The sequence below is a fragment of the Dasypus novemcinctus genome, chromosome X (genome assembly GCF_030445035.2).
Source record: "Dasypus novemcinctus isolate mDasNov1 chromosome X, mDasNov1.1.hap2, whole genome shotgun sequence".
In the NCBI taxonomy this organism is placed as follows: domain Eukaryota; kingdom Metazoa; phylum Chordata; class Mammalia; order Cingulata; family Dasypodidae; genus Dasypus; species Dasypus novemcinctus.
The window spans coordinates 35,926,479-35,942,073 of record NC_080704.1 but is presented as its reverse complement, the minus strand read 5'-3'; the positions used below and the strand labels follow the sequence as shown (position 1 = coordinate 35,942,073).

Here is a 15,595-nt window from a genome sequence, read left to right as displayed (position 1 = left end):
GTTGACAGCTTGATTTTAGCCCGTAAGACCTATTTTTAAACTTCTGACTTCCAGTCCTGTAAGATAGTAAATCTGGATTGTTTTAAGCAGTGACTATAATTTGTTACAGCAGCCTTAGGAACATAATGCAGCTACGAATACTTAATAATAACCACCTTTGCACAATTTTATGGCATGTTCTCTTAATGGAGTTTTTGCTTTCTTAATTATGAAGAGTGAAAATAGGGTATAGGGAAAGTATCATGATCCTCTCTGTTTTAACCATAAAATAGATATCATTTCCAGCATTAAAAAATGAGAAATTTGAGTGTGTTTGTGTTGAGTAACAACAATGAAGGATACAAAAAGGAGAATGTCTAATTGGAAATGAAGTTGGAAAAAAATGAAGAGAAGCAATCCAATTGTATAGTTTTTCCTCCTGCTCTTTTTGGTCTGGGTTTCTCCACTGCATTGGGTTTCAGCAACAGAACTGCAGTGAAGCAATAATGAAGTTGACTTTTATTTTTAATTTTTAAAAAAACTCAGCAATTGTAAACAAGTGCAAAACCCATCTCTTGATACTCTCAGGACCTGTAGGAAGCCAGGTGTGCTGCACAATCCAGGTGGTAAAGATCCATGCACTAGGGAACCCCAGGCTGTAGAAGCTGTACTCTGCAGGAGCCCACAGATAGGGGAAAAAATCCTGCCTTCCTCCAGTGTCCTTCCAGTGCCCTCTTAATATAGAGGCAGCTGGCAAAGGAGAAACATCTAAAGAACCCATTGAAATTTTCACAGAACAAACAAGGAAGGGCGAATTGGTAGCTGAGAAGCAATAAAATTGATAACTGACCAGGGTGACTTCCCTAGATTCCATTTAATGGTTTGTGGCCTTAGGTCTTGAACCTGCAGTCCCATGTGCCTGGTCCACTGTTCCTTGCCCTGCATCATACTGCTTCTCCCAGGATTTGAGATACGTTGTGGAATACGTGGATAATTTGAGCAGTTAAAGACGCAGAGGGCATGCTAGCCAAATGGAAGGCATGAGAATTACAGGCACAGGGACAGGAAAGTGAAGAAAAAGTTTGAGAATAGCAAGCAGAGTACCTTGTAGAGAGACCTCGTGGCATGAGGGGAGGGCGAGGCTTTGGAGTCAGACAGATCTAAGTTCAAATGTGTTTTCTACCTGGCTGATAGAAAAAGCCAGGTAGAAACTGGCTAGCTCTCTTTAGGGGAGTTATTCAACTCTAAGCCTATTTCTTCATGTATAAAAATGAATGTAATACCCATCTCAGTAAATTGTGAAGTTTGTAAAACATCTAGCCCAGGTTTTGATACACTGTAGCAGCTTAAGAAATTGCAGCTTTAAAGTACTGGACAAAAACCCGGGAAAAGGAAGTTTGGGGCCATTTTGTATCACCTCCACCCCATAGCTGTGTGATCTGAGGTAAGTTATATAGCCTCTCTGTGCCTCATTTCTCTTGTCTATAAAAGCACGTAAGTGTACCTACCACAGATGGTCGCTGCAAGTCAATACATCTTAAGTGCTTAAAACGGTATCTGGCACATAGGAAGAGCACAGTAACTACTTACTGTTGTTGTTATTGTTATGCTGTAGGAGTTTGAATTGTTAGACAGTGGGGAGTCACTGAAACTTTCTGAGAAAGTGGAGTTTTAGTAGATCTTTCTGAGAAAGTGGAGTTTCAGTAGATCTTTTGGTTGAACGCTATATTTAAGCCGATAGAGATTAGGGGCACAGCATTTTTATTAAAAGATTACAAGATGGACATTTATTAAACCCAACCGGCTTAATCACTTGCATCTCTTGGGTTCCCACTTTTATTTTTATCTTCCCATTTTGTGCTGCCAATGCTTCTGACATCTCTTCAGTTACACATGTGCTGTGACTTACTTTTGTCATTACTATATACAGTACCATCCCTTTTGTGCATCAAAAACATGGAATTCGCCTCTTTGCCTTCAGCCTATCTAGCTTCATAATGTTTTGATTGAAGTATTACCCTTACTAACACCTGCTCAGGCCTCTATCATAGAGAAAACTTGACTCAGAGTAAGACAGATCATTGATATAACACAGGGAGGTAGGGAGGTAGAGAGACAGAGAAAGTGTTGGAACCAACCAAAACCAATGGCAATGATTAATTTATTATTTTCAGGTTTTGGTCTCAAAGAGCAAAGAGTACGCAATTTTGCTCATTTGTAGAAATAAAACGGGAAAGAACGGGTAGCTAGAGAATTCGCATTGCACCCTTTCTCCAGGGATTATTGTGTTTTTGTAAATTACTTAAAATTTACTGAATTGAGTGTTAATAATAAGCAACCTTCCCAATAAAACAGAGAATTAAACTTAACGTTTCCCTGTAATGTAAACAGCTTGGTTAACATGAGAAGAGTCATTTAAGAATTGATTCTACATGCCCATGGAGCAGACCTGCAGGCTCATAGTTAAGAAGCCATGCACATTTTCTTATCAAACAGTACATAAAGCTTCCATATTCCTCTGAATTGAGCCATGTGTTTGCTTGGCACTATGCCACATATAACCAATTCTCCCCGAGCCGGGCTCCTTTTATGCTGTCGTTCAAATGTGTGATTTATTGGCACAGTGTGTTAATGTAGATCCATTCACATAGGATAAGAACTAGTATAGTCTGGAGAATTGAAAAGTATATCTGAGATCCCACCCCACCCCCCCTTAGAATTTGTCCCCTACTTTGGAAAGCTCTCACACTGCAAGCTCCAATTGAATTAAATGCTCTTGTGTTCCTACAGGGAAATATATTCTATTGTAATTTTTACATCCCCCAATAGCAGTCTGTTCTTTGTTTACCGAAGAGAGCCTTTATGTCATAAAATTGTATTTTTGACAGAGAAGCAGAATCATTGTTTTATTATAGAAATTTTCCTCTTACGGCAACAAAAAAATAGCTCATCTCTTAAGCTCCTGATCAATGTCTAACACCTCCTACCCCCAGCAATACTTCACTGCAAATGTATTAACACCCTGTAATAGCAACTCCACTCACCTACCAAGAAATGCTCTTTGCAAATGATTTACAGCTAAGCCAGGGCTTAAACACGTAGCACCCAAAGGCAGATTTGATCTTTTTCCCAGTCATATAATTTCTCAGAAGAAATAGATAATATTGGTCTCTGAGACCGCCGCTCAGGAAATATACAAAATATGTTGTCTATTTTGAAGACTGAGACCCAATTGTCATCAAGCTTTTGTTTTCCATGTATGTGTGTGTATATGTTCCCCTGGTACATTTTAAACCATTTGATGCAAAATACAGTGTAGATCTTTGCAATCCTCTCTCCTCCATGTTGGATATTGCCTCTTCTGTGTGAATGCAGACAGGCACACCTGCACACACATGTGCACACACTTTGTTTTACTCTTATTTGTAAAATTCAAAGGGATTTTCAAACCATGAGCATGTTGAATGGTCACTATCTATATGTCCTCATCGATTTATGGTGCTCAGAACTTGTTGAAATCAGATGCTTGTGATCTGATGGATAAAATACATTCTACAAAACATATTCCTCAATTGCTGTTACTATAAAGCAAACTAGACTATCCATATTTGGACCGATTTCTTCGTTAGATATTTGAATTCTTATAAGTACATTTATTACATTAATCTCTTCAAGATTGGTTGATATAAATGTAATTATCCTCATTTTACAGATGAATAAACTGAGCCTGATGCTCTTACTATATATGCAATATGAATTGAACAGCTGTGCCAATTATTTTGATAATTCAAATCCTAATATCCCCCATCTGAAGATAGGAAAAGAGGATTTGGGGACTTGAATTACACCGATTGACTGTGCACATGAGTTTAATCACCTCTAGATAATCACTCATTTCTCCACTTCACTTGCTTTGTACAGAAAGTGTGAAAGAACAGCAACGTCTCTTGCTCCGCCTCAATTTATTGATGGATGCACTCGGCAATAAAAACCAAGGTTCTGGTGCCAGCACCAAAATAAGTGGTATCTCCAACACGTTTTGAAAACATGAAAAGGCTGCGTACATTTTTAGCATAAACTTTTGTTTGCTTTGACTTTTGAGTTTTGAAGGGATTAGCGCCGTACTTGTTAAATAACAGTCAGGCTCCTTTCCTAGAAATGGGAGTCTTATCTGAAGTCTCATTTCCCAAAACAAAAATATCATAGGTCTAATGCAATAATAGATATAAAAGGACATCGAAAAGTTAGGTTCACAAAACATGATATCATAGTATTATACTGATAATTCTTATTACCACTGATAATAATCTTTGAAGCTCTATTTCTAGAGGGATCCCAATGGCCTCTTATACTCTAAAGTTGCATGCTTATTCTTTAAAGCAGGAATTTTAAGTCTTTAATAAAACGTTCTGAATGTTTACTTCAAAAAAAAAAAAAAGCTGAGACTATAATCCCTACCCCTGTCCAATTTGATGTAAGACTACATATGGGATTGGCAAATTTGCTTAATCATTCTCTGGGACAGCTTGTACAAGCATTGGGGTTGAATTCATTTTAGTTATATGCAGAGGAATTACCATTTTCTCCCAAAATAAAAAGATGCATGAAGTTAAATTAGGAATGCTTCCTATGTTTTCAGGATAGGAAATTTAATCAAAGAGAGGATAGATGAGGCTTTTCATGGATTGCTGCTATTTAGATTTCCAGTTCTCTTTTGGGAAGGACATTAAGTGTAGTGGGGCAAGGTTGGTATTTCTTAAGTGCCACATTTAATGTGGCATTGTTCTAAAACCTCCAACGATTCCCCATTGACTTCAACATGATGTCCTTCCTCGTTAATCTGGTATTCAGAGCCCTCATATTCTCACCCCAGGCCTCCTCCCTAACTTCATCACAGTCATCATAACTATGCCCAGTACAGAGCTGCCCTCCCCACTCTTTCCCCAGCGCTCTTGTGTTTACCTACCTCCAAGTGTTGGTTTAAGTCCATTCCTTGTCCTGGAATCCCCTCCCTCTCATTTTCTCATTGTATGGTTAACAATCCTGTTCATCCTCCATGTTACAGCTCAGGTTCCCACCCTTCTATGAGACTTGCCCTGAACATGCTCAGATTAGTATACCATTCTTCAGAGTCCCTTTAGCAAAGAGTCTGTGGTCTATAGACTCTTACATTTGCCATTTACATGTTGTCTTCTGTTATTGGTTAACTGCATGTGTCAAGCCACGTGGGCGGTCCCCAAGGTCATCTCCTCAGCTCCCTTGAGTTCATTCAGGATGTTCTTTTATGCCATTCTCTATCACCCACAAGGCAGAGACCCTACTGTAGTGTATTGTGGGCTTTGGACAGCACATTTAGGATGCAAAATACTGTAGATAATGTCCTCAGATAGTTGCATCTCACTACTCGAGTCATGTGATTTAGTCTCCATTTTCTTAATTTGTTTAGATTATGAATCAATTTATAGTATAAGGTGGTCTGATTAGATAAAGGACCTTTCTTGATCAGTTGAAGTTAGAACGATTCCAGAATGCTGTTATTCACAATAGATCAAAAAATGAATACTGATAAAATTAAGCAGGGATAATCCTAAAATATGTACATTGTAAAATGGTTTCATTTTGTTGCCTTTCCTTTAAACTGTAGAGAGAAAAAATACCGCTTATTTTATTGGGTCATAACATCAAAAACCTGTACCTGTGATTCACGTGACAAAAACTGGTCTTAAAGTTGCCCCAAATTGGGAAGCGGACTTTGCTCAGTGGTTAGGGCGTCCGTCTACCACATGGGAGGTCCATGGTTCAAACCCCGGGCCTCCTTGACCCATGTGGAGCTTGCCCATGCACAGTGCTGATGCGTGCAAGGAGTGCCCTGCCACACAGGGGTGTCCCCCGCATAGGGGAGCCCCGCCCCGTAAGGAGATCCGCCCAGCACAAAAGAATGTGCAGCCTGCCCAGGAATGGCGCTGCACACATGGAGAGCTGACACAACAAAATGATGCAACAAAAAAGAAGCACAGATTCCCGTGCCGCTGACAACAACAGAAGCGGACAAAGAAGAAGACGCAGCAAATAGACACAGAGAACAGACAACTGGGGTGGGCGGGGGGCAGGGGGAGAAATAGAGATAAATTTAAAAAAAAAGTTGCCCCAAATTATCCTTCATCGATATGCTAAACTTACAGAACAATAGGGTCTCAAGAAATGTGAACAATGTAGAATAACTAATAGATCTAACATTGAATAGCTAAAAATATCAGCATCCTTTGTATCAGCACAGAAATGTATTTGCTAATCATTATCAACAAATTGTAGCCCAAAATTCTTCTTTCTTCTTTATTTTGAAATTATATTTCAAGATCCCCAATTTCAACTACATTATTTACTGGCTTGTGTAACAGAAAGGAATTTTCATTTTTACATGCTAAGAGTTTTATCGAATGACAAGTAAATCAATCCTTTAAGTTTCCTCCAACAGAATAGCTTTGAAAGGAACATCTTAATCTCTTTTCAACAAAAGGAAATAATTCATTTGAGAAATAACTTATTAATAGTAGACTTACTTTGCATTATATCATTACAAGGAAGGCATCCAATTGGGGTAGCTTAAGATACGTTTGTAAGCCCCTAAGAATATCAACAAATGAGAAAAATATTATGGTAAAGAATTAGAGAAGAAAAATTCACACTGTCCTAATGAGTTTTATCTTTCGATTTGTAATAATGAGGTCTTAGAGATCATAGTTTTCATTTTTAAAGTTAGCCAAGTGATCACTAATACTGACAAACACTACTTGCAACAGCTTATATGTCCTAGTAACCCTTACACCTTTAGAATTTTAATTTTCACCTTCTTGCATCACTGTTTCCCCTTTCTGTGTTCAGTCAGTTGACCCAACTCAAACTGATTTTTTTTTTAGCCAGCCATAAATGCCTTCCTGTATGCCTATCTAAGCTTATCTCCATTATTTTCAAAGAATCCTAGACTCCACCCTGCTCAGTTGAGGCTTTATTCCATGAGCCAGCAGAATCTTTTTAAGTTTTGGCTGCAAACGTCTTTCCAGAGAATTGCCTTATATGGCCACTGCCTTTGCTGATTCCTGTTAGTGGTTGTTGCTGTCTTTATCATTCACTTTGGTACTTTTGTTGGATAGTTTCTCAGATCCACTCTCTAACTGCCACCCTGGGAGACTGACCAATATTGACAGCAGCTGTGGGTTTACTGGCCCTTTGTCTGGGTCTTTCTAATGAGCAGATGATCAGCATGTGAGAGGAGAGTGAGGTAGAGGAGGCTAGGTTCCTTTACACACAGCTGAAACTCCTGTCAAGTGGTCCTCTCCCTGCAACTCCTTCTCCCAGGCAATAAAGGCTCCCCCACTGCTGCTAGCTCCAGGGTGCTGCACTGACCTAGTCTGAATGGGCTATTTATTTACTGCAGCAACACTGAATGATTTAGTACTTAATCAGGTAATCAGTTAAATGCTTAATTCCCCTTACACACTCCCATTTCATGTTCCTCTCCCATTTAATCACAACTGTATTGTAATTATATCATACTATATCAGAGCTAGTCTGTATGATACTATAGCATAGCTCGATTGTAACAATATCGTACTATATTATAGCTCCTAGGTGTGTGGGCTCTGGAGCCTAGTTACCTATGTTAGAAGTTCTGCCACTTATTAACAGGTATTCCTAGGCAAGTTGCTTAACTTCTTTGTCTTTCATTTTCCTTATTTGTAAAATGGGGACAATAATAGTACCTGCTCGTGGAGTATTACAAAGATTAAATGGGATAACAATTTTTATTAAAGACTTTTAGAATCCTTATTATGAAATGTTCCAAGACCTTTAAAAATATAAACCCTATTCATTCTTGTAACAGAGCTAAGAGGTTAATAGTCTTATTATCCTCATTTTACAGGGAAACAGAGAGTGGTTATTTTGCCCAAAATAATAAATCTGATGGGTAGCAGGCAGGATTCAAACCTGGCTCTTAACTTTACCCTGGGATAGACTATTCTTATACATAATAAGTGCTCAGTAAACAACTGTGGTTGCTAATATTATTCCTTATTCTGTTAGTTGCCTATGAGTCTTTCATTTTTGCTAGATTATGAGTTCCCTGAGGAAAGAGACCAAGGTTTATTTTATCTATGTGTATTAGCCAGGTGCCTGGCATATAGTTGCAGTTTATTAAATGTTTGTGGATTTAATTGTTAGTTGTCTCCCATGTCTTTTGCAAGTCCACACTAGCCTTGGAGATAGTTCATGCTTTGCTAACACTGGAGATGATATTTGGGACCTCAATAGCCATTATTGTGCATGGAACCATAGGCTCGTCTTTTGGCCACCACTTCTTTCTTCAGATGACTCCCCCCTTTCTTCATCGTTTCCTTACTTCATGTCTCCTACAATCATAGTGACTTTCCTGACAGGGTCCCACCTTGCTACTACTGCCACCCAGTTGTTCTGTTCTGCCTTTCCTAAAGCCAGAAGAGATTTTTTCCCCCACAAATGTGTTTTTTAGCTTCAAAAGGCATTTGATTGACGTCACTTAATTCATGTTCAGATGGGTTCTTCCCCATCAGCAATCAACCAGTGCTTCCACCATGATATATAGCTTTTGCTCTCTGCCAGCTCAGGGTTGAGGTCAGATTGGCTACAGAGTTTGCAGGGCCCAGGGCAAAATGAAAACGTGGGGCCACTGGTTGAAAAAAATTAAGAATTTCAAGAACATGACAGCAGAGTATTAAAACAAGCATGGGGTCCTCCTAAGTACAGAGGCCTGTGTGACTGCAGAAATTAAACACCCAGGATGCCAGCCCTGGTTGAGACTCTGCCTAACCAGGGCACTTTTCACTCAGAGAGGTGTGAATAGCTTTGGTCTTAACTTTGCTGTCATCCAAAGTCTGAAGACATGCATGAAAGTCCCCTTTTCCATGTCTTCCAGGAAGCCCAATGGTTTTTGTGTATAAAGGATTCCTGGTAGTTTGCTTTGATAGCCTAGAATTCTTGCAGTATGTGTTTAGAATGGATCCCCACCACTACTATGTTAAACACCAAAATTATCTTCTTTTCCTCCAATTAAATTTAGGCCATTGAGAATAATAATCATGCCTTTAAAAAAAACAGCAGTGGTTTTGAAATAGAGGTAGTAATTAAAAGATACTAGTTTACCTAAATTGAATCTTAAGAGGTCAGCTCATGGGAGGTATGAGGGGACCAGTATTACTATCACAGAATCATCATGCCATGTGCGTCTGAAAATTCAATGAGAGGTTTAGGAGCTAGATAGGCAAAAGTGGGTGTGGCAGCTGGGGTCTGAGATTAAATGCGCCCAAACAGGATTACATGGCCAAGGATTATATCAGAGGAAATATCTATGTGAATTGAAGATGGAGGAAGCCAGAAAAGGCTGAGAAAGCCACTAGGCCAAGATGCTAGCCTGACTCCAAATGAAGAAGAGAGGGGGAGAAGGTTGGGTGGAAGCATTCCAGTCCACTGCGAAGTCTAAGGAAGGATCTGCAGAGCTGTTACAGAGCCATTGAAGTAGAGTCAGCCAGAGAGTCCCATGTCTCCAAGAGCAGCTCTGCCTTAGTATCCCCACCACACTCAGTCATTGGTGGGCAGCAGTCTGCAGGAGGCTTGGCTTCGGTGCAAATAGAGTGAGAGATTTCCAAGTGCAGTACCTGGGCCTCAGTCAATTAGGTCCCAGCAGTAAAAGGACCTCATAGTCCATGGCTGCCACAGGGCCTTAGCCACAGTGGTATCTAAGATCATTTTGTACAGTTTAGATAGAGAAGAGCTGCGGATCACTTAAAGTCAACTTCCTTCACCTAGACCCTCTTTGACTCCTAAATTTGTTTAAAGATCTATGCAATGAGCTTTGGTAACTTCTATGCTTCCCCTACCATCATACTTGCCTCAGTTTTTTGTAAAAGGCAGTAAAACATATTTGCTGAAACCTAAATACCCAGCATGTATTCTTCCACAATATCAGTGCTGTGTAGTTCAAAGAAAGGCTGAAGACCTATTTCAATTAAGGGAAACTGAAGAGATATGACAACTAAAAGCAGCAAAAAAGCCTGGACCAGGAAATGAAAACGCAGCTACGAAGGCCATTGATAGGACAACTGTCATACCCTGAATAAAGAGTATGCATTATAGTACTAAAGCCATGTTAAACTCCCTGACCTTGAGATTGGACTGAGGTTACATAGGAGAATGTCTTTGCTCTTAGGAAATAAACACTGAACTATTTAGGGGTAAAGGAACATGACACCTGCAGCTTATTCTCAGATGTTTCAGAAAAAAATTATGTGCATAATATTACATATGAAGATATTACAGATATACAGATTGAACAATAGAGTGATGAATAAATAAATAAATAATAAATTGCAGTGAAATGTTAATTGGTGAATCTAGGTGGAGTTATTTGTACCAATGTTACAACTTTTCTATGAGGTTGAAATTATAGAAAAATAAAAAGCCTTTAAAAATGATTTGTTGAATGAGTGAGGGACAAAAGGATAAGCACAATTAGAAAATGTTTATGAAAAACTTACCAACAGAGGTGTTGGTAGAACTTTCAGAGAAGAAGTAGGGAAGGGCTGCCAAGTAGGAAAATATCCAAGCCAATTTAAAATGTAAATGAGAAGTGAGGAAGTGGAGAGCAATAAAGATGACTTTGCACTTGGCCAGTCTATTTGGAGAGGCAGTCGGATGTAAGAATTGAAGCCAGAAGTAAGGTACTCAGCGAGGCAGTTGAAAGCTAGACAAGTGACTAGTAAAATTCTTTCAGTTACTAGAAAGGCTACAATTTAGTAGCTACCTGACTTAAATGTTTATTTTCTTCCATATATAAAGTGTTTCTATAAATTGTTTCACCTTGTCAATCTTTAATGGTAAGGTTCTACCTTTTGCGTTACATTTAAGCTTCATTCATGTTTATTTCCTGAAAATGTTAACAATCGAAAGTCACATGGGCTTTTGTTCTAACTATCTGACAATTGGTAATTTTTGTAGGAAAATATTTTAAAAATATAAAGAGTTTGGTTGATAAGGTCTTTTTTCAATATATGGATTCGAAATATTCAAATAAGTGAATTACATATATAGAGTTTTCTATTTGAATATTATTTAGGTAGAATTCAGTTTTAACGAATATAATGACAAATTGCAATACTCTCTAAGAGCCTAAAATGACCTACTTATAGTATGTTATGCTTTCATTGTTTAACTCCCCTTTTCATAGGATTTCTATTTATAACCACTTCTCTCACCCCTAGGGGTGGGAGGTCTTAGAAGGATTAAAGCCTTCCTATTCACTTTGTATTTGAAGATATATGTTTTTTTTCCCCCTCCATCTTCGCTCAGCTAGTGGAATCCATGATGAATTCTCATCTCCAAGGGGTAAGCTGTTTTTAGTAAAGCCCAGTAGCTGGCTTATGACTCCTTAGAAATAGCATTGATTCCTTCCTTTTCCTGTGTTTGTTTTTCTCCAGAGTGATAGAATCCATGTAGAGGTGATTAATCATCGTGCTTAGGTCCTGTTAAACATGTGATCGTTTTTGTTTTGATAATTTAAATTATATGTTTACTATATATCTGAGTTTATATTGGAAGAGGAAATAAGCATAATTAGTGTTCCACTTGTTTAGCATGACAAATATAGACCACTGAAGCTAGAGTGAGGTAATTAAATGATAAAAGTAGACAGCAAGTCATGAGGTTGAAGCTCAGAGTAGGGGTGTGTTATTGAGAGATGAGGATCTGGTAAGGACAGCAGATTGAGGACAGAAAACAGAATTGCATAGGTGGATATTTTGGAGCTGGATAGTTTTGAATGATGATTAGATCTAAGGTATTCTCCCATCTATGGGTGGCTGCAATGGAATAGAGATGAAGGTCATTGTATTTGAGAAGTTATGGGACTATAAATCTAATGTCCAGGTCAAAGAAATGATAATAGCAAATAAACAGAATACACACCAAAAAACAAAACAAAAAAAACAATGAAAAAATAATAATCTTTGTCTCACTGCATGCTTATGTTCTGTTCATTAGCAAGAAAGCTTTTTCGGTCACTATTTTTATGATATCTGAACTAAAATTACTTAAATGTTTGCCATATTCAAATTCTCTTATGTCTGGAAAGAAAATCGAAAGAGAAAATTACAATTCTGCTCTACTGAGAAACCACCATTTAATGAGTATATAAATGCCTGGTAAATTCCACAGCAATATACATTATTATTTTACTGGGTTTCTTCGAAATAGATGTTTGTATGTGTTGACCAGAAAGTGGGATAAAGAGTTGCAATTTTGGTTTGAAATACTTTAGAAGTGCATAATTGTGTGCAGTTGTGAATCTCCTTAGATTTTTAAGGAGACTACTTCAAAGGATGTCATTAATAATCTTCTCAGGTGCTTACAAAGCATGTATCTGTCAGCAGAATTAGAGAATCACCCAACGAGAGAACAGGTTTCACAATACCCTGAGACCTATTTTGTTCATTAGAGAGGAAAATGGCTTGTTTTAAGTCTAAATCGACATGCTTGCTAATTTCAGCAGTAAAAGCTGTTCATTGTGGTCACGTTTAATTTAGAGCATTGTGGTGAGGGTTAATTTAGAGCCCGTTAAGGTGTGGATTAAAGTTAGTCAAATTACTTCTACAGCATATTTCTTAAATGAACTGGAAATCTTAAAAGAAAGAAGAAAGTAGAGCAGGCATTGAGTAACAGATCCAAAAGTGAGAAGTAAAGAATAGCCTGGTTGTTTGAGAGTGAATTAATGTTAAGTCATAGAAAAATAACCTGGTAAAGATCATCTTTGCTCTTAATAATTTCCAAGTATCAACAAACATGGTTTTTTCATTGAAAGTACACAAATCATACATGATGCACTTGTTCAATGCTATATCAACTTGATAAATACTTAGAAAAGGGAATGAATAAGCGAATGAATGAATTTACATACTTTGCTGGCTATGTGTATTTATTCTTTGTTGATTTTAGGGAAATAGTTGACTTTATCTGAGGTTTCTGGATAAGTCTTTTTGAAATATCCATTGACAATATTCAAACATTTCAAAGTAAATAATTCCAAAGCAACTTTCCAGGTTTCTGTGGCACAGATCTCCAGATTTTAAACATTCTAACCCTGGAAAACATCCTATTTCTTAAAAGCTATCTACTACTGTATGGTTCCTACTTTAAAATTTGCTCATCACTCTCCAATTGACTTATGCCACTTACTTCAATGGCTGTCTTTGGCAATTTGTTCCATATTTCAAACACCCTTTTGTGTAAAGAAACCATAAAAGTTAGAAACCTGAAAATTGGATTTTTCTTCTGAGCAATCACAGCTTACAAATGTGGAAAATTTGTTCAAAGTTAGCGCCACCAATTTTCCAATTCAGAGAGGGAGAAACACTCAAAATAGATGTTTGAATAAGATTTTTCCCATTATTTTAATATTACTAAAAGTATTTGAGGTTAAATCACAAAGCATATTCCCCTACACTGTCACAAAATAAGCACTACAGAATGATCAAAATTTCACCTTTCCAAAAACAAAAGGAGTCAAAGGGCATAATCGATAACTAAGTTTCATAAACATTGCTGTCTACCACATTTCATCTCTTCATTTTCATTGGCCTCATGAGGTAGTAGAAAGAACATCAGATCTAGAGTTAGACAGACTTCTGACTTTGTTATTAGTATGGTTATTATGAGAATAAAAATGAGAAAAAAGTGTTAAACCCTGTCACAGTGATGATAAATTAATAATAAATATTAATTTTACTTCCCTCAATTAAAATAAAATTTTAATAAGGGAGTTATCTTATTTTTCACAAACTTCCTTATAAATATTGCTGAGATGTTAGTGAAAAGAGACTCTTCAGTGAAAAGAGACTAAGATGACAGAGATAATAGCTAGACACATAAGGGAGGGATTTCGTAATGAATAACATTGCTACCTATAAATAAAAAAATATTTGTTGGCTATATTCTATTTGGTACTTTTATCTAAAACAGTATTAAATTTAAAGTCATTTATAATCAGAAGAATACGAATACTAACTTATAGTCTGATGACTTCCAAATTTGCCTGAACTCAAGAGTTAAGTAGAGCATTTGTTTCAAATGCAGTTTCCCAGCCCTCCCCCTTATAGATTCAATACTTCTAGGGTGGGGCAAGAGAGTCTGAGTGATTCTTATGGGCAGGCACTGTTTGAGTTCTTCTGCCTCACGATATTTTATAGCTGAAGAATCTCAGGTACAAAGAAATTAAATAAATCACCCATCTTAAATCACCTCTATGGTTTTCCTGTTTCTAAAATATACACCTGAGTTTTGACACCAAACAGAATGAAATTACAAGTGTGAGTAGATCTCTTCTTCTTAAATACATTGACGTAATTCAGAATAACCTTTCTGATTTGTGGCACTCATATATTGTTTTAAGTAAACCCAGGTAATTTGAAATGACTCCGTCTAAGCTCTTAAATAGTGAGTCAAGGAGTCAAGTCTGTAATCCAGATTTCCATTTAAAATACTTTTAGTGTTTAAGAAAGTAACACAATTCTTATTAAATTTTTCTGTATAAACCCTTACACAATAGAGATTTATATCCCGTATCAGATTCCTCCCTAGTCCTTAAAGTATTTGGGTTGGTTTGCAAGTTGAGCTTTACTTTGTAATTGCACATAAGAACGTATATGTATGTGCTGGAGAATCCCAATATTAAGTTTTATTTGTTCTTTCAGACAACCCTGCAGGATCTGGAGCAGAGGCACCCCCAATTAGAAGAACTCATTACTGCTGCCCAGAATTTGAAAAACAAGACCAGCAATCAAGAGGCTAGAACAGTCATTACTGATCGAAGTAAGTCTTTTCACAAGAATTCAAAACTCAGCGCAAGATGCATGAAAAGTTTCAGTAATAACGTTAAGTAAATATACCTTCATCACATTTATAAAAATAGTTGTGGAATAGTTTAAAATTATAACTATTGTAATGAGTAATAATGTTGGTCCATAATGTTATCTTTTGATAACTGAACTGAATTCTGCCAAAAGGAGGAAATATAATTTACGTGAACTCAGACTTTGTTGGGTGTAGCTGAATGTTTGCCATCTATCTGAGCAGGCATCTGTGGAAATGCCAGTCTCTCGCTCATAGTCTTGTTGTTGGTCCAAGCAGGCAGCTATTTCCTGGACCATCTTTCCTTCCTATCTGCTATGGCACTTTCAGATCTGGATGTTGCTCTGTTACTTTGATGACCTACCGTGTAATATCAGAAATCATTGTGCCCTTCCTTATGCCATACTGAGGTAGATGAAAACTTTAGGGGGCTGTATAGGCCCACCTGCCTAGACAATCCATGGGCTTTTTTATTCTTTACTGAGAGTGACTCAGAGTGGCTGTTTGAGGTGTCTGTATATATGTATGGGATCAGAGAGAGGGGACAAGGAAGGAGTAGGGGAAATTACTCTCCACCCTTTTCCCCCAGAGGCTTTCTTCAGAAATGGGACCCAGGGTACCTCTACTATCAGATTTCCTCAGAGCTCCCTGGGATTCTTCCCTTCCCTCCACCTGCATCCCTCCA

General features: G+C 37.7%; 1 protein-coding gene across 3 annotated transcripts in view; it reads left to right on the top strand.

The window, feature by feature from the left end:
* DMD (dystrophin) overlaps positions 1–15,595 on the top strand; it is a 2,676,723-nt gene that overhangs the window by 2,013,258 nt on the left and 647,870 nt on the right. For all 3 annotated transcript variants that reach the window (XM_058291720.2, XM_023592525.3, XM_058291721.2), the window contains one exon: positions 14,754–14,871. In XM_058291720.2, the coding sequence (XP_058147703.1) occupies positions 14,754–14,871 (118 nt within the window). The remainder of the gene's footprint in view (positions 1–14,753; positions 14,872–15,595) is intronic.